The 22,657-nt window shown below is 45.0% G+C and overlaps 1 protein-coding gene across 20 annotated transcripts in view; it reads left to right on the forward strand.

The window, feature by feature from the left end:
• Positions 1-22,657, forward strand: part of LOC119485116 (nuclear factor 1 X-type-like) — a 162,576-nt gene that overhangs the window by 75,427 nt on the left and 64,492 nt on the right. For 19 of the 20 annotated variants that reach the window (XM_037764453.1, XM_037764447.1, XM_037764433.1 and 16 more), the window contains one exon: positions 3,553-4,084. In XM_037764453.1, the coding sequence (XP_037620381.1) occupies positions 3,553-4,084 (532 nt within the window). Of the gene's footprint in view, positions 1-1,950; positions 2,700-3,552; positions 4,085-22,657 lie in introns of those variants that run through there. The other variant, XM_037764448.1, reaches the window with a different exon arrangement.

Below are 22,657 nucleotides of genomic sequence, written 5' to 3' on the forward strand. Positions count from 1 at the left end.
TTTCACGTGTTCAGCGTCGCTGTGTGAGGCAGGCGTATGTTAGCGCGAACAATCGGCACCCGGCCCGGCTCGGCCTGGTCCAGATGGGGTCTGCACCCCCCCCCACCCCCCTCCAGCAGTTAGCAGTGACGAGCCAGTCAGCCAGCCAGGCAGCCAGCTAGCCGGCTAGCTACCCACCCGGTTAGCCAACCAGTCATTCACCCAGCCAGTCATGTAGCCTCTCAGCCAACCGAACGGCCAGCTTGCCAGCCAGTCAGTGGACCAGCCAGTCATCCAGGCTGCGGCTCCTCTGTCAGACGCTGACAGAGGGAGCAGGCCGGGCTAAATCTGATGGTCCTGGGAGCCAACCAGAGGACTCTGGCCTTTGTAGGGCGTTCACACAGACAGCCTGTCCCGTTGCACAGCAGGGGGCTTCAACCCACAATCAAATGGCCGGGCCCTCAACTTTGCCACATGACAAGTTAGCTTTTTGTGGCTGCCCATTGCCGAGATTCCAGTTTTGACAATGTCACTATCATTCCTATGAGCCCCGTGGACTAATTTGGACGGCATAAATGACTAAATGTGTGTCATTTGGAAGTATGACATTTAAATGTGCTTCTAATGAGAAGAGGGGGTCCATACGTATTTCATACATACATCAGATTATATTGAATTGATCCTTGGTGAGAGCCTTTGTCTCTCGGATATTCCTCCCATGGTGCACTGGGCACAGCTTGTCCCTCTGAGGTCATGTGGGTCAGCCAATGAGGATGAGACAATGCGCTTGCCAGGGCAGCTATACAGCTCCCTCACTTTTCTGCTGCTGTTCAATCCCAATCATGTGTCATTGTGTACCTCATAATGAAACACGATGAAAATATGGGCAATTTCCCGGCTGCAGTAGGAAACTATAATTCTTTTCGCTATTACAAAGACCAGCGTATCTGAATTTGAAAGCATTAGACTAAGCTTTGTGAATTACAGGGAAGCGGTATAGCCTGTTTTAGTCAGTTTTAATATCCGCTTGCCTTGCCTTGTTAAACAGCTTAACATGTACAGGCTTCTTACATGAAGCTGTCCACCGCAGCATTTTCAGCCGTCATTGTCCACTGAATCCGGTCTCTCACCCACAAATGGGATTGCTCTCTAATTTGGTAACAGAAACTTTTAATGTGTTTCTGTGTCTGTGCTGTTGGGGCTTTTAACAAAAAAAAAAGAGAGAGAGCGGGAGAGAGAAGAGGCCAGTTTGGATGTGAGAGTGCATTTTGAAACAGGAGAGCATGTTTTTGGATGGTATTTTTTGTTGGGGGGGGGGGTGGGGGTGGCGGGGGGGGGGGTAACGGGCATTTTCTTCCCCCCTCCTCTCTTTGTTTGTGTGGTAAATCCAGGAGCAGCTGCTGGTCTCAGGGTCTAGTGGGATTTTGGGCCTGTGTTTTCTCATGCCATCCCATGCCAAGGTGGTGTAACGCGAGCAGAGAGAGAGGGGTGTTTCTGGAAGGGGGAGGGCGAGGTTGGTGGTGGTGGGGGGGTGCAGTTGGAGAGCGAGCTGGTTTGTTGGGATCGCTGTGACCACGCTGGTGACGAATGCGATGAAGGGGGGGCTGGGAGGGCGTAGGGGGGCTTTAGAAGGCGGGCGCTGTCTGGATTGGATGCATGTAAAATTAATATCCTCTGGACTTTGCCTTTGCACTAGATTGGAACTTGTCTATTTGGCTAATGACGTGCCTTCTGCCTGCACCACACACAGTCCCCGGCTCTCCCCCCCCCTCCCTCTCCCTCTCTTTCTCTCTCTCCACTACCAGCCACCAACCATCCACCCCCCCACCGCTTTGCTTCTCCCTCTGCCATCTCTCTCTTCCCTCCCTTTCAGCGCTGGGAGCGTGCGTATTGGCTGGGCTGTTTGAGTCTCGGTGCCAAATAGGTGGGCCCTCTGCATGTTGGCACAGACTCAGTCAATGGTTAGAGAAGGAAAGTGGAGAGGAAGAGAGAGACAGAGTTGGAGAGAAAGAGGGGGAAAAAAGAAGCTGCACTCGGGTTTGCCAGCGGTCGTGCACACTCTTCCAACATTGATTCGGTCCTCTTGTTTTCTTTTTTTTTTCTTCTTCTTCTCCTCCGTCCGCACCCCCCTTGTCCAGCTCTCTCTCTCCCTCTCTCCGTGAGTCTTATGCAGATCCCACTGAATTGAACCAATAGCACGCGCTGCTTTGCCAAGCATTTTTTGTTGTTGTTTTTTCGTCAAGATATTTTTTTCTACACATTTGCGCAAACAAAGAGGCTTGTTTAAGTTTTTGACAATTTTATCCTTTTTGCCGTTTTGTTTTGTTCGTGCACATCCAGCTCTTTTTTTTTTTTTTTCATCCTTTTAGACAGAGAGATTGCTGAACTTCTCTACACTCTCCTTCTGTTGTGCTCTTGAACAGCACCTCTCCTGCAGCTCCTGCTATAGTACCTCCTGTGTTCCTGTGCTGGTATTACACTGCGCCCCCTTGGCCTGTCTCCTCTTTCTCAGCTTTTTTCCCCCCCTGCTGTTTTTATTGGACAGTTTCTCAGCTTCTCTTTTTGCTTAATTTTTTTTTTTTTTTCCTCAGTGTTTTGTTTTCTAATACACGCAGCATTACTTCAGCACCTTTTGATTCAACAATCCAGTTGTTGTCCTCTCGGTGCATTTTAAGTTTCTTTGCAATCGGCGGGTGAATTTATGATGAGAGAGCAAAATGGTAACTACCATGTTATTCTTGTTTTGTTCACATATGTTTTGTGATAGCGACTGTTACGCAGACGCAGTTATGTGATTTATGGGCAAATGTTTTGATGTTTAATTTTAATAATTAGAATTAATGTGAATTCTCACAAATCATTTTATTTTTTGTATGCGCTTAGTTTATGTAGTCAGCCAGTATTATGTTTTATAAATTCTATAAGTCTGTTTTTTTTTACAGATGTTCACATATAATAAAATATTTTTTAGAATTAATGTTTTCTAGAATTTAATATTAAATGTTTTTGTTGTAGTTTTGTAATGGGTAAATGCAAGTCAGGCAATATTTGTATTTATAACTAACACGTCTGTTTATTTATATTTATTTATGCAGGCACATGAATGTTTACATTAGTATTATCTGAAGAAAACGCTCAGAGTAGATACTTAATTTCCCCCATTCTCGTCTTCTACCTCTCAGTCTTTCAGTATTGAGTTGATCAGTGTTTTCTAAAGTGTGTCCTTCAATGTGATGTGTCTGTGCTAGGTGTTGGGTAGAGAGTGTAAAGCATCTCTCTCTCTCTCTCTCTCTCTCTCACTCTCTCTCTCTCTCTCTCTCTCTCTCTCTCTCTCTCTCTCTCTCGGCACCTCTCGCTCATTCTCTCCCTCCGCTCTCACAGAGCAGGCGCCGCTCCTCCATGCTGCGTGCCGGTGCTAACTGCCTCTCTTCTCTCTTCCCTTCCTCACCCCCACTCCCTCTCTCCCCATCCTTCTCTCCCCCATTCTCCCCCTCTCTCTCCACTGCCTCCTCCTGCTTCCCCCCCTCCTCCCTCTCCTCCTCCACCCTCCCCCCTTCCTCCTCCCTCATCCAGGATGAATTCCACCCCTTCATCGAGGCCCTGCTGCCCCATGTCCGCGCCTTCGCCTACACCTGGTTCAACCTGCAGGCCCGCAAGCGCAAATACTTCAAGAAGCACGAGAAGCGCATGTCCAAGGAGGAAGAACGCGCAGTGAAGGATGAACTGCTGGGTGAGAAGCCAGAGATCAAGCAGAAGTGGGCCTCGCGCCTGCTGGCCAAGCTCCGCAAGGACATCCGGCCTGAGTTCCGTGAGGACTTTGTTCTCTCCATCACGGGGAAAAAGCCCCCCTGCTGCGTGCTGTCCAATCCCGACCAGAAGGGCAAGATCCGTCGAATCGACTGCCTGCGCCAGGCCGACAAGGTGTGGCGGCTGGACCTGGTGATGGTCATCCTGTTCAAGGGCAGCCCCCTGGAGAGCACGGACGGGGAACGGCTGGTCAAGTCACCGCAGTGCACCAACCCTGGCCTGTGCGTCCAGCCGCACCACATCGGAGTGTCCGTCAAGGAGCTGGACCTCTACCTGGCCTACTTCGTCCACACGCCAGGTATGTGGCCAACTGGATACTAGACACTAATAAGGAGGGATGCCAACACATAACTCGTCATACATGCCCGTGTGCATGTGCATATAGATGTAAACACACATTTGCATAATTGCACACACTTAACACAGAAACACTTGCTTGTGTGACATATAATTAAATAGAGAGGGAATGACAGAAATAAAAATACATAACGATAAGTGTAATAAGTTTCATAAACACACTAAAAAAGTGTTTAAAATTTAGGAAAGAATTAAGATTATAATTAAGATATCTAATATTATTATAGGAAAATTGTGAATTTAGGAAAGTTATTATTTAGCAATATTCTTTTAAATAAACAAAGCAAACATTTACCACTGAGAAACAAAATTAATATTCCATCCTGCTTTTGTTCTCTCAGCAAACGACAAATAGTTTTGCTTTTTGTCTTTTTCCTTCTTTTCTTCTGTTTCTTGGTGTTTGTTTACATGACAACATAGTATCAACAGTAATAAAAAGAATATGTGAGTGTGTGTCAAGGGCATTCAGCCAGCGTGCTCTGGCAAGTACAAGTTCATTTTCTCTGAGCGAGGCATTTGCGGCTTCATATGAGCATGTATTTTGTGTTTTTTTTATAGGAAGGAATTTGCATGCCTGTGTGTGTGTGTGTGAGTGTTTTTTTATGAGATGATCACCACTGTCAAATTGTGTGTTTTTGTGCGATGAGTGAGAGTCGCTGTTTATAAGATTGTACTCAGTCTGTCGAAGTGTATGTGCCACGATAAGGCCATTGTAGCCAGGGATCGTCATTTGGCCACAGCCCAGGTTGTGTGTGTGTGTGAGAGAGCGAGCAGAGCCGCGAGTCTCCTGCTCTCAGGCCGCAGGCTGCTGCCGCCTTCACCGTCTGCCTGAACGCTAGCACCACGTTGGACCTGGCTGCCAAACACACACTCACACACACACAACGCCAGTGCTCACAGACAGCCAGTACTATTGCAGCCACCTTCACACCCATACACACACACACACATACAAACACAGCTAAATAAAGATACACACAAAAAAGAAAAACAACTCTGTCATCTTTGTAGCGCACTTTCACACGTAAAGCCAAACACGGTTTTAGTCACGATTGCGTACACACACCCACACAGCACGCACACTAGGCCAAGGACTATCATAGATACAGTTTGATACAGCCAAACATTGTTGTATCTCAGCCACCATCATGGATACACACACGCTCACACTCGGCCAAACATCGCTGTAGCCTCCAGTGCGCGTACTCTACACACACAGCCAAAAACACTGGCTGTGTTTTTTCCCCCCACATTGCAAAAAACACTGTCACAGCAACGACACGCGCACACATGAAACACGTTTCACAGCCAAATCCTCCAAATACACACTGGTTCACCATTTGCTGGCTACGTATACATACAAACACACGCTCATGACCTAATATTATCTCAGCTGGAATTTTCTGGAAATTTCAAACAGTGACTCAACCACCCTCTCACACACAAACACACACATAGGCACATATATATATATATATATATATATATATATATATATACATATACATATACAGCATATCCCAGTCACTGCCCAAATACACACACTCACTCTCATAGTAGCCGCTAACACTAGTGTAGCCAAATGCTATCACAGCCGTCTCTCTCTCCCTCTCTCCTTCTCTGACACACACACACACATACACAAGCTCGGTCCAGGCCAAACACCTCATGTGGCCCGAGCCAAACCCTGGCAGCAGCTCCAGCTTGTTGGTCTGTCTGTGGCGGTGATAAACCGTAGGTAGCGGGCAGTCCTGATGTTGACTTAAAAATCCGTCTTACAGTTTTAGTGGTATTTTTTTTCTGATAAATTTTCTCTCAAATATTATTGTTTGATTTAATTAAATTTGTATTTTTCTTCACCGACTTTGTAATTGCACTATATAACGGAGAAAGTGTTTTTATAATGTGGATTCTGGGTCAGTGAGGCGTGTTTTGGGATTTAGTAACACATCTGCAGAGCCTGTTTCTGCTCAGTTTATTATGAAATGTACAGCACTGTTAAAGGCTAATTTGTCTTGTAAATTATACTCTCAGACTACACTAAATTATAGTTTATGTTTAATCTTAGCTCAGGAAAAACTATTAAATTAAATAATACACCTAATCTAGAAAGACATTGCCTTACCATTGCATTTTTAGTTTTGGAAGAGAAATTATTATGAGTGTTTGGTATTTTAATATATATAATTAAAGCAATTATATACGCAGTTTCTTTAGACCGAACACATTTTTAAAACTTACTGAGAGGGCAAAATGGTTTTCCTATTATGCTGAAAAACGCAGTCCACTTGAGAGCTGGAAATATTTTATTTGTGGTGTTACACTACATATATACTACTATAAGTGACATGAAGACTTTTTCAAAATAAAAATTAGTGAGTGTCTACAATTGTCTAATTGAGCGAGGATTGGCGTAAAAAAATATTGCAATATTGTATATATTTTTTTACATATACTGTGAAACTAAACACACAAACTGTGAATGTCTAATAACTAATTTTCTCTACCTCTTCTGACATCTTTGACTTTTCAGTTTGTAGTTGTGCACTCGTCGCTACTGTACTTTGGTTTACAGCAGTACAGTAAAACACATGGCTGCTTGAAGGGGCTGCCCAGTGAGCTGCCCATTCATAATATGGACTTAATGTGTGCTCTCTCTTATCTTATCTGGCCAACACAGTGTGCCTCGGTACTTTTATCTGCCTCCAAAGAGGCCGTGCTCAGTTTAAGTCCTGGTTGGAGAGACACTTTGGGGTCTACAGACGGAGAGAGACATGGGACAGAGGGGAGAGACACAAAGGGCATAGCACTGTCTGCAAACCTGTCATAAGGTCGCCACTTGTACCGCACTTGGCTCTCATTCACCTTTAAGTCGTATTTGTGAGCAAACAGGCATAAAGGCCTGCATTTATCTGTCACAGTGATGAGCGGTTACATTTTTCGCCTCAGTCGCGCATTGAATGACAAGATGTGCTCATTGTTTGTTTTTTGTTTGGTTTGCGTTTTGTCGGTCTTTAGCATCTATGTCTTCCTCGCTCCTCTTTGATCCCGTGCACACTTTTGTTTTGTCTCCTTAAACATCGCCCTCATTGTTGCTCTCACAGAGGTAAAGCCTCTGCTGATCTCTTTTGTTTATATTGTAGGAGACACAGAGAGAGAGAGAGGGAGAGAGAGCGCGTTGGAAAGGAGAAGAGGCTGCGATAGTGATTGTTCTGTTTGGCAGCGCCCGAGCCCCGTTGGTGTGGGAAGAAGAGAAAGACGTCTTGTGTTTTGTTTATGACAGAGTGGCAAAAGCTGCCACAGGGAATCTCTGGGCTTGCCGTCAGGCTTTCTCAGGCTGTTCTGCAGCCAGCCAGCCTTTGAGATCCTCTCTGTTACGGAGCATAACACACTGCAGCCGTAACAGAACAAATCACGCTGCCACAATACACAACCGTCTCCCCCCTGTTTTTCAGGCACCTCTCAGATAAAGGGCAACAAACCAGGCAGAGTAACTTGTCTTTGAACATCGTAACTGAAATACTGGCACAGAATAGAGGAGAGGGGAAGAGTGGTTGTGGTGCAGTACAGTGAGTAGTGCATTATTGTTAGTGTTTTATTAAGAGAGAGTGACTGGTGTCATAATGGAGATAGTAGTCTGGAAGAGCCAAAGGTCTGCCAGAGCAACACACGCTGGCAGAGGCCCTTTGATAACCCATGAATGGAGTTAGTTCACAGTACTAGTTTATATATAATTCACACTTCTGTTAGTCTGACTACTGCGTATGTGGGTCCACTCGCAACACCATCTGTGGAGAAATCATTTAGCTGTTTCTCATAGTGTTCAGTGGACTATTTGATTTATAACTTGTGTGCTGTTTTAGCTTAAACTCAGCACATTTCTGATTTATTCAAGGTTGGAAAAATAGAAGATTAAAAAAAAAAAAAACAGGTCCAAAGTTAGCTCAGTGCACTTAGTCATATTTTGGACCTCATTCTTACGGCTTTCTCTTTTTTTTTCACTCTTCTTTCTTTTCTACGCCGTTAAGTGTGATCATGAAAAGATGTTTCAAATGTGTTTCCAATCAAAAGTGCAGTACAGGAAATTTGCAGTCACTCCGAGGGAGGTGTGAAATGTGCTCGCTGTGCCATTTCTGCCATGACCGCTCCACACTCCACGCTTTACGGTGCCAGATCCCGCCTCCCTCTCGCTATAGCAATAGTCATGCCTTGGACGGCGCTGTGAGAAAGCCCAGAGAGAACCTAGCGCTGCGGCCAGCCCCCCCCTAAACCCCCCCGGCCAACTCACTGACCACAGGAAGGATTCACAAATAAAAACCCCACTTTTGTTCATCGCTGAGGAAAACTCCCGGAGTATTCTAAATTTATGGGGGAAAGAACATAAATGTGGGAGAAAGAAGGGGAAAAGTAGGAAAGTGAAACACACTGGCATCCTGACAGTCACGGCTGACATGATGAATGGATTGCAACGTGTTAAAAGTTGACAGGATACTCTGATGGGTTCCACAGGTTCCCACTGCTCCGTGGCTCAGTGTTTCTTTTTTTTCCTGTGAAAATAATCTGTTCTTAATTACTTCCTGGATCTCTTCTCCGGCTCCCATGACACACACACAAGGACAGTCCACTCAACCCCTGTGATAAGTGTTTTTGTTTGTGTCTCTGTGTGCGCACATCTTAGGATGACCCTCAGCAGTGAAGTAAGCATTGAGTTTTGATTAAATGAAATCTCGACGCCGAGGGAGTCGGTGAGGTCTGAGGCTTTTGTATTGTGTGTGGTGGGAACAGGGCCCACGCCGGCTAAGAAAAGCTCTCCGCATGCAGAGCGGCTTTGGCATCAGTAAATATTCGCTGATGGCTCTCGTTTAGCCGGGGCCTGCGTCGTCTTTTTTTTGCGCGCCTCTGTCTTTCTGTCTGGCGTCAGGAGCACGTCGAGGTGGCTACATATCAAATCTGAAGGGTTAAGATAGAGGGAGAGCCCCGTCACATTAGAGAGACGGAGCGAGAGGGAGTCTTCTCACACTATTCTTGGCTTCGGAAAAAAGTCTGTGTATTTGGATAGCTAATGGCATCGGGCTAGCCAAAGCCCTGTTGTGTGCTCATTCGCTCCAAAACATGCACACACACACACACACAGACACAGACGCAAGGCTAACATTGGGGTGTCACAGACGTACATAGATCGGTCCAAAACCGCAGGGTCTGCATTTATCTCATGAGACCATGATGACACAAGCAGACTCGAGGGAAAATAAAAAAAAACATGAGAAAGGCGAGTCAAAGACAATGTTGTTATGTTTGGTCTCCCATTAAATTGACCAGTGAAAACTGGCATGCTCCGCGATACGGTGCCTTTGTCCTAGAAAACAGCTCCCTGCTTTTTTTTTTTTTGATTTTTACATAACGATCATAAGCCTCCGTTTCTTTGGCTGTCTCAGACTCGGGAGAGAGTAAAACCCCTGAAAATTTCTGGTCTACCCGCATCTGTTTCCTTTTGTGTGAAGAGTTTTAGCGTTGGGAGATGTGAGGTAAACAGATTATTCCAGTGAAATCGGGAGGCCATCATCGTGGTGGAACAGACAAATGAGGCAGTTTGTGCTATTTGGCTCTTTTATCCGTTTTTTTCTGTGATCCCCTCTTTTCTTTTTGAATGAACTCAGCTGTCAGATTGTTCCCGTTTCTCCTCAGTTGAAGCTCTCCATTGTAAAAGGCAACACAGGTAGAAAAGCAGAAGAATTGACACAGATATTTTTCAGCTTTGTATTCTGCGGATAACAGAAATCTTATCTCAGTTTCAAATTAAGTACTCCACATGGTTTCTTCATTCCTAATGGTGCAAACCTTTTTTTCCCGTTACAGCTACCTTGTTAATGTAGTAATTTATATTTCCGCAAAATGTTACATTTATCAGTGTCAGATGGAAAGTTCCCAAATGTTTTTTTCATCTATAATTGGGCTCAGATATAATGTGTTAAAATTAATTTGTCAAAATATATTATGGTAATCAAAATACATTCATCTTTATTATTATTATTATTATTATTAAAAATAATGATAATTAAATTAAATAAATGATTACATGATCTGTTGAATGGTATTTATATAAATGCTTAGTAATTTCTAATTTTGTCTAAAGGAAAAAAAGGGCGTTTTCACACGCTGCTGAACCCAGTCTAATACCTACTCTTGACATTTAATTACACATTAACGATTGTCAAATAAAAATGGGTGTAGGCTAAGCTAAGCACGCAGTGATAAAAACTGCATTCTTTACTCGAGCTGAGTGGGCTTTTTTTTTTAATGTTTTTTATTTGGAAAAAAACCTAGAGAGCAAAAAAAAAAAGGGGAGAAAGAAGGGAAAAGAAAGGAGGAGAAGAAAAGAAAGAGGTTATTGAGAAAAGAGAGAGTCAGAAGCAGCGAGGGGGTGGTATTGTCTGTATTAATACTGTGTCTTCCCAGTGCCGGGTCTCTTTTCAGGCTTTTGTAGCGGCGCCAACCATGAAATGTGTCTGTCCCCAAAAACCATATACCCACTCAGGAGGGTTTCCCGACCTCAGAGAGACAGAGAGGAGGAGGAGGAGGAGAAGAAGGAGCAAGAGAAAGAGTGCAGTGGCCAATGCTCACTGTCAGGCAGGCCAGCCAGAAAGGAGGCAGAGCCAGGGAACATGCCTTATTCACCGGGCTGCACTCACAGCGAGGCCCTGGCATCGGCTGCTAAGTCTGGCTAACAACGCTATTCAGAACCACACAGCCATAGTCGAGCTAGAATGAGAGTCACAATACTGCGTTTTAAATCCAAAGCACCATTACTTTTCTTTTTGTTGTTTTTTTTTATTCCGTTTTTTTTCCCCCTTGGAGTTATTTTCTCTATAAGAAGTGGCTTTGCTTTGAGTTTTTGTTGCTGAATTAAAAAGTTAGGTCAGTACTGATTTAGAAATAAAAGATTTTATTTTGCACATGTGGGTTGAAGAATAAAGAAATGATTATGTGGGCGACTTTAACGCTGATGTTCAGAAAAGTGAGAGGAGTTGTGAGGAGTTGCGTCGTCGGCCGTTTTTGGCACGATGCTATCTCTCTGTATGGAAGACGCCAAATTTTCATACACAGTCCCTGCCAACCTCCTCCCTCTGATCCGCGCTTTCTTCTCTTTTCTTTTCTTTCTTTCACTTGTTCCCCTTTTCTTTTATTCCTCTTTAGGGTTCAAATGAATGCCCTCCCCTAGCCTCATTAGCACCCTGGACTCCTGTTTGCTGCTACAGAAAAATGTATAATAACTTGTAAGCACAAACATTTTAGTGCTCAATAGGACCATTATCCTTGTTTTTCATGAAAGCAGGCCATCATGGGCTGTGAGCCTTGACTGAGTTTTCTTTTTCTTTTTTTTATTCTCTGACGTTTCTTTCATTTAGTATGCAAAGTTGTTTTGCCACCAGACATACGGTTGATATATCTTCACAAAGACTGGCATCCTGCCTTTTTTTTAACGATATCTTTACATTTCACACTTGATCACAGGCTATGTTTACATTTTCTTTTTAAATTTAATATTTTCAGTAGAAGCTTTATTATACAGGCTGTGAGGCTTGATTGCAGTTTAGTTTCTCTTTTGTGTTGCCTAAATTTATTGCCTTCACTTTATGAGATTTTCAGAACATTTTTATGTGACCACTGATTAAGTTTGTTCATTTATTTTTGTTCTGGTTAAAACACATCATGGGCGGTAGTTGTTTTGTTTTTTTTAAACCAGATTTTGGATGTCGTTTTTCAGTTGGAAATTTCTGAGCCGTTTCGCAGCAGGCCACTCGTTCTTCGTGAGAGACAACCTTCATGAGGGGCATCGTTTGGTGTTCGTTACACCGTGAGAAGGAGAGTGGTTTAGAGAAGACAGAAAGTGGGATGGGGGGGTTCGGAGGGGGGGGGCGAGTGAGCGAGCGAGCTAGCTGAGAAGCACAACAGAATGCAGAGAATCAAATTTGGCATGCGTCTGTGTAAGCGAGTAAGCTTCAAATCAGTTTGGACACAGATCTAGGACACTAGACGGAAAGAAGAAAGCAGGATGAAACGGGATAGGGAACGACATGGGATTGGGGGTGTGGGGGGGATAGTGTGTATATGTGTATGTGTGTTTAGGGGATGGGGGGGTGTAGTTAAGTAGAGGATGAGATGGAGGGGGTTGGTGGGTGAGGTTGAGGGGGTGAGGAGGGTGGTGGTGGTGGGGGGGGTGTTTGGTAGAGTGTCCCTCAATGACGACTTGAAAAACAGGCCGGTAAATAAATGGAGTGGCAGTAAACAAGGCTCGGCGCTTCATCAAAAGACTCCATTCATCTGAGAACAGGAGAGTCTCTCTTTTCTCTGAGGAGACAGAGAAAGGAACCCACTGACGCTGACGAGAGGACGGCGCTTGTTTAGATAACAGGATGAGTTTGGAGTGGAATGGCGTTGGTGTGTGTGTTTGTAGGAGTTTGGAGGGGGCGCGGAGCAGGTGGGAGGTGGACGCAGTCTTAACGAGTGGGGGTAGAGATAGTTTTTATCACTAGCATGGATTCAAGGATTGGGTTTTGGGGGGTTAGAATTGCGGGATAGGCCGATGACGGTATGTGTTTGTGTGTCTAGTACAAAGCGGTGTAGGGGGTGGTGTGCTTTTGGCAAGGATCTGCGTGCGTGTACTCGCAGACGTGCATGTGTGTGAGAGAGTGCATATGTGCATATGTCTCCGTCTGCTCATTATACATGGTTATTTTTTCCAGACCGAGTGCTATGCTCTATTTTGCATGATTTACAGTCTTATGAGCCAAGCAGCAGGTCTTTTTTTACGAGAGAGAGAGAAAGAGAGAAAGAGAGAGAGAGAGTTTGGAAAGAGCAGAGTCTTGGGGTCTCAGGGACACCGCGGTGAACCGGCCACAGCAAGGTGCCGTGCACCGCTCTCTGCTTCAGCTGTTCATAATTCAGCCTGTCAGACGGTCGGCCAAGGGAGCCAGGTGTACACTAAGTGCTATAAAGTCCTTTTGTGCGTTTCCGTCATGCAAACTTTTTAATTAAGAGTAGATGAATTTATGAATATAGAGATCAGGGTTAAGTCACCTCTAACCACTTAGTGAATTCTGAGACTACATCTGGAAGAGCGGGGCAGGGAAGCCAAGTCAAAGTGGCATCTTTCAAAAGCTTTAATTTAGCTTATGTTTAATTGTGCCTCACTTTAGTGTGAATGTTAACAATTCTTACTCCTTTTTAACTTGCCTCTAATCGTTTAAGAGCACATCTTGTTTATAGCAACGGCCTTGTGGGGTAAGATATGAGATGTGCATCTGTCACTTTAGCTCGACTGATCTGACAGCTGAGCTTTATACTTTTCAATTCCAACTTCAGAGTAGTATAAACCGCGTACATTCATCTTGTCATTCACATTGCCAAGAGACTCTTTTAAAAGCCCTTTGTGTAGGTTATCAGCAGCATCCAGCACACATGCTCTCTCAATTTCTCTGTTGCTGCCTGTCTTTTATGGGTTATCAATGATGTTATTTTAATGTCCTTCCATTGATATATCTTTATCTAAACGGGTCTTTTTTTTTATTTGACTCCTTTAGAACCACAGGGTTGATTTTAAGGTTGCCATAGCACCCATGAACCCCCCTTTCCTTCTCTGTATCCTCTTGTCTTGCCACCCCAAAGTCCCCCTCCCTTGCCCACCGCCTGTTCCCCTCACGTTTATTGGACCCAAATTTGGCTGGCACCATGGCAACCAAGGCTCCCAGGGAACCTTGCCTGGGTAGAATCCAAGGTGCCTCCAGGGTGGCACTGGCTGGCGTTGTCTGCGTCAACGGGCTGTCGCCGCGGCAGGTTGCTACGACAAGGCCGGCCTGGCTCCGACCCGCGCTGGGAGTGCTAGCTCGCTAACCTCCGTTAACTAACTACCAGCTAACATGACCTGCCATATCCGGTGACATTAGCCACCGCTTCCACTGCTGCAAGCCTCGGCGACTGCAGCACAGGGGGAAGCAGGGGAAGCGTTTCACCAGTACGCATATTGATGTGGCATGGCTTGGTGCCCAGTGCTGCCTCCCACATGAGAGAACACAGGAGAGAGAGAGAGAGAGAGAGAGAGAGAGAATGAGAGGGAGAATGAGAGGGAGAAAGATGCATTTTCAATGTATAATATATGAGCGTATATGTTTTTTGAACAATGCCTTTCTCCTGTGGTGTGTAAATATTCATCGGCGCACATTTGGCACTGCATGTCTTGCCAAAACACGCATGATATTTAAATGCATGATTATGATGTGTACAGCCCTGTGCATCTGTTGAGGCAATATGGTTTTATGACTGATGCTGAAAACCATCAGTAGACCAACAATGTGAACGAGAGATGAAATTCATTCACGAGGGGGTTATTGTTTTATTATGTTTTTCTACACAATACTTTCTTACTCCACTAAGTGTGTCAGGGCTTGTGTACGGCTGTAAGGCTTCCCGTGTGACAGTGAATGTATGGTCATATGCTTCGCCCTGTTTGATTGCAAACAAAACAAGCAGGTGACGCGCAGAGTCCTCGTACTTAATGTGATGACTACGTTAGTGTGATCCAGATTGTATGCTAAATAGAAAAGGACATTTGTGCATTGTTTGTATTTATTTGCGCTTTCTCCGGATACCACAGAAAACCTGCAACACTTTTGGTCACAATATCTCATTGCATGGACTGGCACCTGGAGCATACACCCACCCACCCTTAAACACACACAAACACACACATACACACAAAGCTTAAACCTGTGTAGTGGGGATCCATGTGGCGCTCATCTTTACCTCAGTTTTCTCCAACTGGGCTTTCCTGCTGTGGCACAGTGAGCATAGGAGACGGGAGCTGCAGGGGTCCCGCTGCCTTAGAGCATCTTCACACTGCGTCTTCCCAATTTACCCTGCCCTGGCAATTGACAATTTGCCAAAAAATAGTACAAAAACTTGCCAAAATCAGCATTTGGGAGGAAGCTGTACGTAGTGTCTATATTTAGGCAGAGAGGAGTGCTTTTGATTCTCCTCAGCACACACAATCTGGGGCCCAGCTCTTTTGCGTGAGACACAAATAGAAAGTTGCCGTTATAGTCATAGATACTGTAGGTAGCAGGCTGCCATGGTGCACCCAGCTTTATTTCCCGATAAAAAGTAAATACAGCCCACCATCAGATGGGGCTGCACAGTTAATCTAATATTTATCGCAATCACGATTTTGGCTTCCCCCGATTAAATGATCGCCTGCGATATTTACGTTGAAAATGTGTGCTCCGCTCATAGAAAACTCTGCTGAATATCAATCAAGCGCTTCCTAAAATAACAGCCAAACACCAGCCGGCGATCGGGACGTTTTGGCTTCACTTTTGGGGAGCCGTCATGCCGCTGCACCCACCGTACAGCGGCAGCTTGTGAGAAACTTTCCTGAATGTTGCGGCTGCAGTCCGGAGTAAAAGAGTAATATACTGAATATACTGATGGGCGCATTTGCCCTGGGGGATTCAACTCGGCGGGTCAGACATGGCCACTCGGTGTGGGAGGATCCTTCACTCCTTGCCCAGACCTTGTTGCTTTCCGGGACCGTGGACCTAATGCTCGCTGCGCCCTCTCTCCCCTTGGGGATGGACAGGGCTCCCGGCACGGCAGTCAGCCAAGGCGGGCTGACCTCAGTGCGTCAGGGGTCTGTGGCGATGTCGGCAACCCACTCGACCCATCTTGAAACACGGAGCCTGTCTCATTTACCATGCTTTGTGGGTGTGACTTTTTTTATCGTCGTCACCGTTCATATCAATACAACCAATGTGTTTATGATTAAGCACAAAGTTCTTCATAGATCTAGCCTCTTAAATTTCCTATCAAAGTGCACCAGATTGGTGCATTTAACTTTAAAATGTAGCCTACAAAATTTAGAGTGAATATTCCTCTATTTTTTTATATCACAATAAATATCGCAGAAAAAAATATTGTATAATGTCAAGTTTTTTCCAACAACATGCAGCCCTAATTTATACATTATCAGGGATGTAGCACAATATGGAAGTGAAAGCAGTGCTGTTTATTTAAATGAGAAATTGTAATACAAATATTTTGTCGCTCAAATCAATGAATAATATTTATCAAAATAATCATGATTATAATTTTGGCCGTAATCGTGCAGCCCTAGCATTATAAGTTAAAAGTGCAGTTTAATTTGAATGAAATGAAAGAAAAGCTTGGCTTTTCTATTTTATCAATACAAAATGCGGTTTAGGCAGCACTCTTTCTCCAGCCGACAGACACTCTGACTAAAAGTCTGCTGCTCCCTGTACAATACATTCCAGATCGTAACTGCACAGAGGGTGGGTAGGGCAACACATTGACTCTGCAGGGAAGGAATGGATATCTCATCACCCTGCTTTCTTAAACTATGAGTCAGTATCCGTAATTGGTCACGGGCCAATCACTGCTATAGTAGGTCTCCACTTGATGAAAGTAGCAGTGGGCCGGAGCTTTGAGTTCGGAGTAATGAGAAAGTTTGCAGAGGGATTTTATGGACAGTTTTTCTCTCAGCTTTACATTGCGAGTGTCTCCATGATAGTTCAGTCTCATCCAGTTTTTAACCACTTCTCTGCCTCTGTTTTTTTCCCCCTCTTTTGTGAGCACAAAGTCGGTGTTTCTTCCTCACTCCTAAGTGAGTTCAGCCTGTGGCAGGGAGACAGTGGATTCGTCATGCGAGGTGTGTAAGGAGATATGGTGTGTGATCCATGACGGTGCTGGCGGCAGTGTGCACGCTCAGCGCTGCCAGCCAGTGTAAAGAGGCCAGAGGTAGAAAGTTGAACAGAGGGAGAAAAGTTTGAGACTACATCATTTGAGACTACGTAAACAGGAGATAGTATTATTAAGTTGCTCCATTCTTGTTTGTTTCTCTTTTTTTTTATTTCTCTAGTCTCTCTCTGTGTTCCTCCTGACCTGAAATTGGGGGTTAGATTGAGGATAGTGACGGACTAATGAGCCCCCTTTCCTGCAATTACCCTCCTCTTTCCTATTCTCTCTGTCTCTCTGTTTCCCTCTCAAATTCTCTCTCTAGCTTTGTCTGTTCATCTTGTTCATTTTTTCTCTTTCGGTCTAACCATTCAGTTTCCCCCTCGCTCCCGTCTTCTGTTTCGCCTTCTTTTTGCTGTCACCTTCTTAGAAAGCAGTGGTAAATCAAGGTGGCACTTCATCTTTAAAAGCAACATGATGGTCAATTAAAGAAATCTGGTCCTAATTTGTGGTAGATTGCTATCTGAGCTGTTGGATGGAAACGCTGCTTGTTAATAAAGAAAAAATGCAGCGCTGTGCTCCCTTTCTCTTTGTTCCTTCTTTTATTTTCATTTGATTGGGGTTTTTATTTTGGCCTCCTCTCCACTCGGGTTTTCTTTTCCCTTCATTTCTTCTCTCTTCGATGCTATCTGAATCACAGCTTCTCAGAATCAAGAGTACAATTTTTATTATATGTAATGAGGTTTATTCTTCATACTGTGCATGTATGAGTCATTGCTATTGGGCATATTGGCAGTGAATCCCGGTATATAGGATAATTCTTGCTTTCCACAAACTCATTTTGTGGTCTAACCGGCCTGTTTAACCACAGGAGGACTTTTGTATACGTGTATTACCGTGTTTAACTGGAGGTGTGCATGAAAAAGAACATGATTTCTTTTCCTTTCATGGAGCCTGGCTGCTGTTTTTGTTTAGTTTGGTTGCTAGCCTACTGTGTCTTTCTCCCCACTGCGCGCTGGCCATGAAATGGAGCAGAATTGTCAAGGGTTCGGTTGCCCTTGCTGCTTTTTTATTTCTTTGGCGCGACATATCCGTACAGACTGAACACCCCCACCCTTCACTGTGACAGCCAGCTCAGGACAACAGAAGCCTCGGAGCCTGTAGATAATCTCTGTTTGTGCAGTCAGTATAGCAAAGTGAAATTAGTACATTAAAACATGTTTTTCAGTCGTATTAGTTAGCCTGTATTTTTAAGCGTCATTGTCTTTCTGTGTGTTTAACATCACAGTGTGAGTTTTTTTTTTCATAGAAACTGATTAACTGTCCCAGCTTTCGGCTACATTGGCACCAGGGATTTGAATAAGAGCAAGGCGGCTTACTGAGTCAGGTTAAAGCTCCGGTGGTCGGCAGCCACCCAACCTGTTTAAGTGGCCTTGAACAAGACACTAAATCCCCACCAGCTCCAGAGGTGCTACCCCGTAACCAACCCTGACCTCTAACCCCCCTGAGCATGGTAACTAGAGTAAAGAATTTTTACAGGGGATCAATGAGGTATCACATCACTAGTAGCTCCGTAGTGTAGCGCCATGCTCTTTGGATGGTAAATGCCTTGCACAGGTGCTAATGGGATGCTACCTCCTAGGCTAGCGCCAACTGCTTCACATCCTATCTCCTAGTCTCGTGCCAAGTAAAAGTCACTGTGGAGGCTAAATCCTTGCCTAGTGCACCGCGTTAACAAGTCCCAATCTCGGCTGATCCTTATTAATACAGTGGGTCATGATCAGCCTAAATAAACCTAGCATACATCTGCCCTCTACGTGGCCTGGTGTTACTGCGGAGTCAGCCCAATGACAGCCTGGGAGAGAGAGTGAGAGAGAGAGAGGCGCATGAGGAAGAAGATGAATGAGTTCTAACTGTATGTGACACATGTGTGGCTGTTGTTGATTAAAAGTTGTTGTTGTAATTGCGGGGCTTAAAATGCCAGGTGGCGGATGTGTCCTGCTAATCCCCTATCTAATTTCGAGATCCAGGGGTGAAGCTCTTAATCCGAAACACACACATACGCTCAGTCATAGTCTTGCAAACGCACGTGCACATATGCACACAAACACACGCAACCCCCCACAAACGCACACTCACATGTTCTCAGGCGTCTGTTAATTTTCATGCGCGCAAAGTTTTGAATTTCCCAAAAAAACTGTGTTGTAAAATGCTTCAAACAATGTATTGCACATAATACATAAAAGTGTGGCAACACATGCATCACACATAAACACGTCACACAAGTTTGACCTTACCCCGCAGATGCACTTTTATCTGTTTGTTTTTCTTGATGGGCTGAGCATCTGCGTGCGGCCTTATGGCCATGTTTACGTAGGATAGCATTAGTTGGTGATGCATACTGTCGTCATCTCCACATACACAAACATGCCCCACATCATTTTATATAAGTCAGTGTCATTCTTTCTCTCTCTTTTGCTTTCTCTTTGTCTTTCCCTTTCCCTCTCCTGTGTTTATTTTTATGGCTTCAGCGGTTTACAGGGTTGTTGCCGCCGCACACTCTGGCCATATAAAGGTACACTTAAGATAGAGGAAAGTGTCACGGTGACGGGGAGATAAGAGGGTTGACTGGCGGCTCCACCCTTTACCTCGGTTCACCCCGGCCTCACTGCGTTCTACTGTATGTGGGTCAACCACACAGTGCACACAGTGGATAGCTATATAATAACGCGGGGAGGCCTCATTTGGGAGGGGGAAGGGTGGGTGTTACCGTACGATGGTTATCTTTCTTTTCTGCTTCTCTTGGCTCGCACTGTCTGAAGCGTCTTTCTCAGCACAACAATTTCTCAGTGTCTTTCATTGAGCTTTTATGTGACTTTGACTTATATGTCAGTTTAACTTATAATAGCATTCCTGTTTCACTCATTTGTTATTAATTTATTGTCTAAAGTTATGTAAATGTACGGCCTTAAGTAACAGTAACAGGTTCGTTTGGGCCTCCAAAACCTGTTGATGGTTTTCTTTTTTCTGACTTTATTTAGCACATTAGCGTTCAGACCCTACCTCTTTCTCTTTTCTTTGTCTCTCTCTCTCAGCCTTGTACCTCTCGGTGGCAGGTGTGGCAGCCATGTGTTAAAGTATGTGTAGTAGTTTACAGCCCAAGCTAAGAGGGGGAGGAAAGAGGGCGGCAGGCAGGCAGGCAGGCAGGCAGGCAGGCAGGCAGGCAGGGAGGGAGGGAGGGAGGGAGGGAGGGAGGAAGGGGTGAGGAACCGCCTTGCCCCGGGCGCAGGGTCATCTCAGGTGAAACGTCTCTCTGGTGTGTGGGCGTGGCCTCGAAGAGAAGGGGGAGTGGTCAGAGGAGGTGTCAGTTGACACACAACAACATTTGTTATAGGAGGAGTGATCAGGAAACCGGTCAATAACCAATATTCATACTTTCTTGGCAGGAAAATGTTTTACAAATTCAACCCTTTAACTTGTATGTAGTTATGTTCTTTAGCTAATCTCTGTGAGGATTACAGTGGCAGGAATCAGAGAGAAAAAAAGGAAAGAGAGAGTGTTGGAGACTGGGGAATAACTCCTTTTGGCCTCCGGCTGTACTGGATGCAGAAGGAGTTCCTAATAAAGGAGAAATATGCATCTGAGTGATTCATTGAGTGACCGGGACAGCGTGAAGTGTTGTGAATTCTCAGTGACAGCAGCGAGATGTGTGTTCAAACTTGGAGCACTAAGAAAGGTGCCTCGTCAGGGGACCTCTGTCAGGGGGAAAAAAACGAGGGAACGTTGAGGAGAAAGTTTTAGAGAGAAGGAAGGAGGGAAAATAAACCGAGGGGTGGGGGGGGCGGGAGTTGAAGGGGGTTGACAGATGATTTCCCAAGTTCAGATATGAAAAGAGGGCGGAGTAAATGATCGAGAGGAAGGGAGTGAAAGAGAGAAACAGAAGTGGGGAGGTGGCAAGAGAGAGAGGGAAAGAAAGAGAGAGGCTGCAGAGAGAGAGAAAGAAAGAGGAGGAACGTAAGAGAAAGAGCGAGAGCTTCTTTGCAGGGCGGGTTTCCTGAGGTCACAGTACTGAATATCACAGAGGAATGTGGAATGCTGAATCGCTGCCAAGGCAAACACACCGGCCGCGCCACCGCCGCCCCCAATGGCTGTCAAGGGCTGCTTTATATACACACAAAGACACACGCAGTCATATATGTGCATGAGCTTATAGGCTATATACAGTACAGTCATACAGAACGGCCAATGCACACCGAGATTGGATATCCTGCGCAGTGCACACATGCACTTGTAGGAACGTCCACGCTGTCAGCACCTGCAGAAGAAGTAATTTTTTGTAACTGTAGCTGACGGCGCAGAACTACGGTGATCAGAGACTGAAGTTTAGGTTTCTTTTAACTGCAGTTCTCCACAGCCATGATTACCCGACTGGGATACTCTTGCTCTCAAATGAGCGTTATTCAGAAATGTTTTCATTAGTTTGTGTGTGTAGAAGGAACATTATAATGGACCGTGACAGCATAGCTGAAATGCAAGGAGCTGTAAGTTATTACAGCTGTGATGCGCACACACACACACACACGTATAGACACGCGTGTGCACGGTTTTGCACGCAGAGTGAATGACTCATTTACTGCAGGTTGGACAAACATGTTAAAACACACTCGCGCATACGCTGATCCAGTGACTCATACGCCATGCACACACATGCTAAACCAGTATTTGATGTTTTGTCAAGGACTTAGGTTATATCCGCCGTCGGCTAAAAATAAATGCAGCGAAGATGTAGAGGCGAGATCACCTTTGAAGAATTCAAAGTAGAAAAATGATGAAAAGAGAGAGAGATAAAGTGCTCATCCGAGGGCCAAGAAACTCCTCCGTTTGTCCTCCGCGCTCATACCAAAGTCAAATGAGAAACATTTTGAACATATGCAATTGATTGAATCAAGGAGAGACACTGCGATACAGACAGTCAGGACAGGTTCAACAGGATGAAGGATGGGCTGCACCGCAGAAGAAGATGCACAGCGAGCAGAGAGAGAGGAGACAGGAATGTCTATGTGGCCGTTTTAGTGTGTGTGCGTGTGCTATATGTGTCCAAGTGATTTACTTGTGTGTGTGCCTGCTCACAGGTCCCCATAAAAGCTAACAAGACAAATTGCTATGTCTCTATCCGTGGTTGTTTTTCTAGCTGTTGTAAATTTAGAGGCTGTAGTGTGTATCCCACCCTTTTCCTTGTGTGTGTGTGTGTGCGTGCGTGGGTATGTTTGACTGTGTCTTTTCCTCCTCCTCCTCCCCCACCCTCCCTCTGTCTCGGAGCATGCCAGGGTCAGAGGTCATAACAACTGAGCCACTCCGTCGTTCTTTGATGTGGTTCGCCACACAGATGCATGCGCACACACACGCTCACGCACGCACGCACACCAAGGTCAAGTCAAGACAAACAGCACTCACACTTAAGGCCTTGTGCCTCCGTTTGCTCTCTCTCAAGGCGCTGACAGCCAAGGAGAAAAAACAAGGCCAGGGTTTTGCTGTGCTGGTCTCAGCGCTTTGATGTGCTCTCATGTTTGCCACATGCACATTAGTCGGCTTTGACAACAGCCCTCAGGCACAGGAAGGGGTACATCTGTGCGACATGGATGTGTGCATGAAGAACCGGGGTAATTTAAGTATAAAGAAAGACAAAACACTATAAATTCTGACAAAAATAATTAGAAGGAACTGGCTGACAGATTTGTAGTGAAATGCCCTGTCTTGGTACTTGTTACCT

This window comes from Sebastes umbrosus, chromosome 3, assembly GCF_015220745.1.
Source record: "Sebastes umbrosus isolate fSebUmb1 chromosome 3, fSebUmb1.pri, whole genome shotgun sequence".
Lineage (NCBI taxonomy): Eukaryota > Metazoa > Chordata > Actinopteri > Perciformes > Sebastidae > Sebastes > Sebastes umbrosus.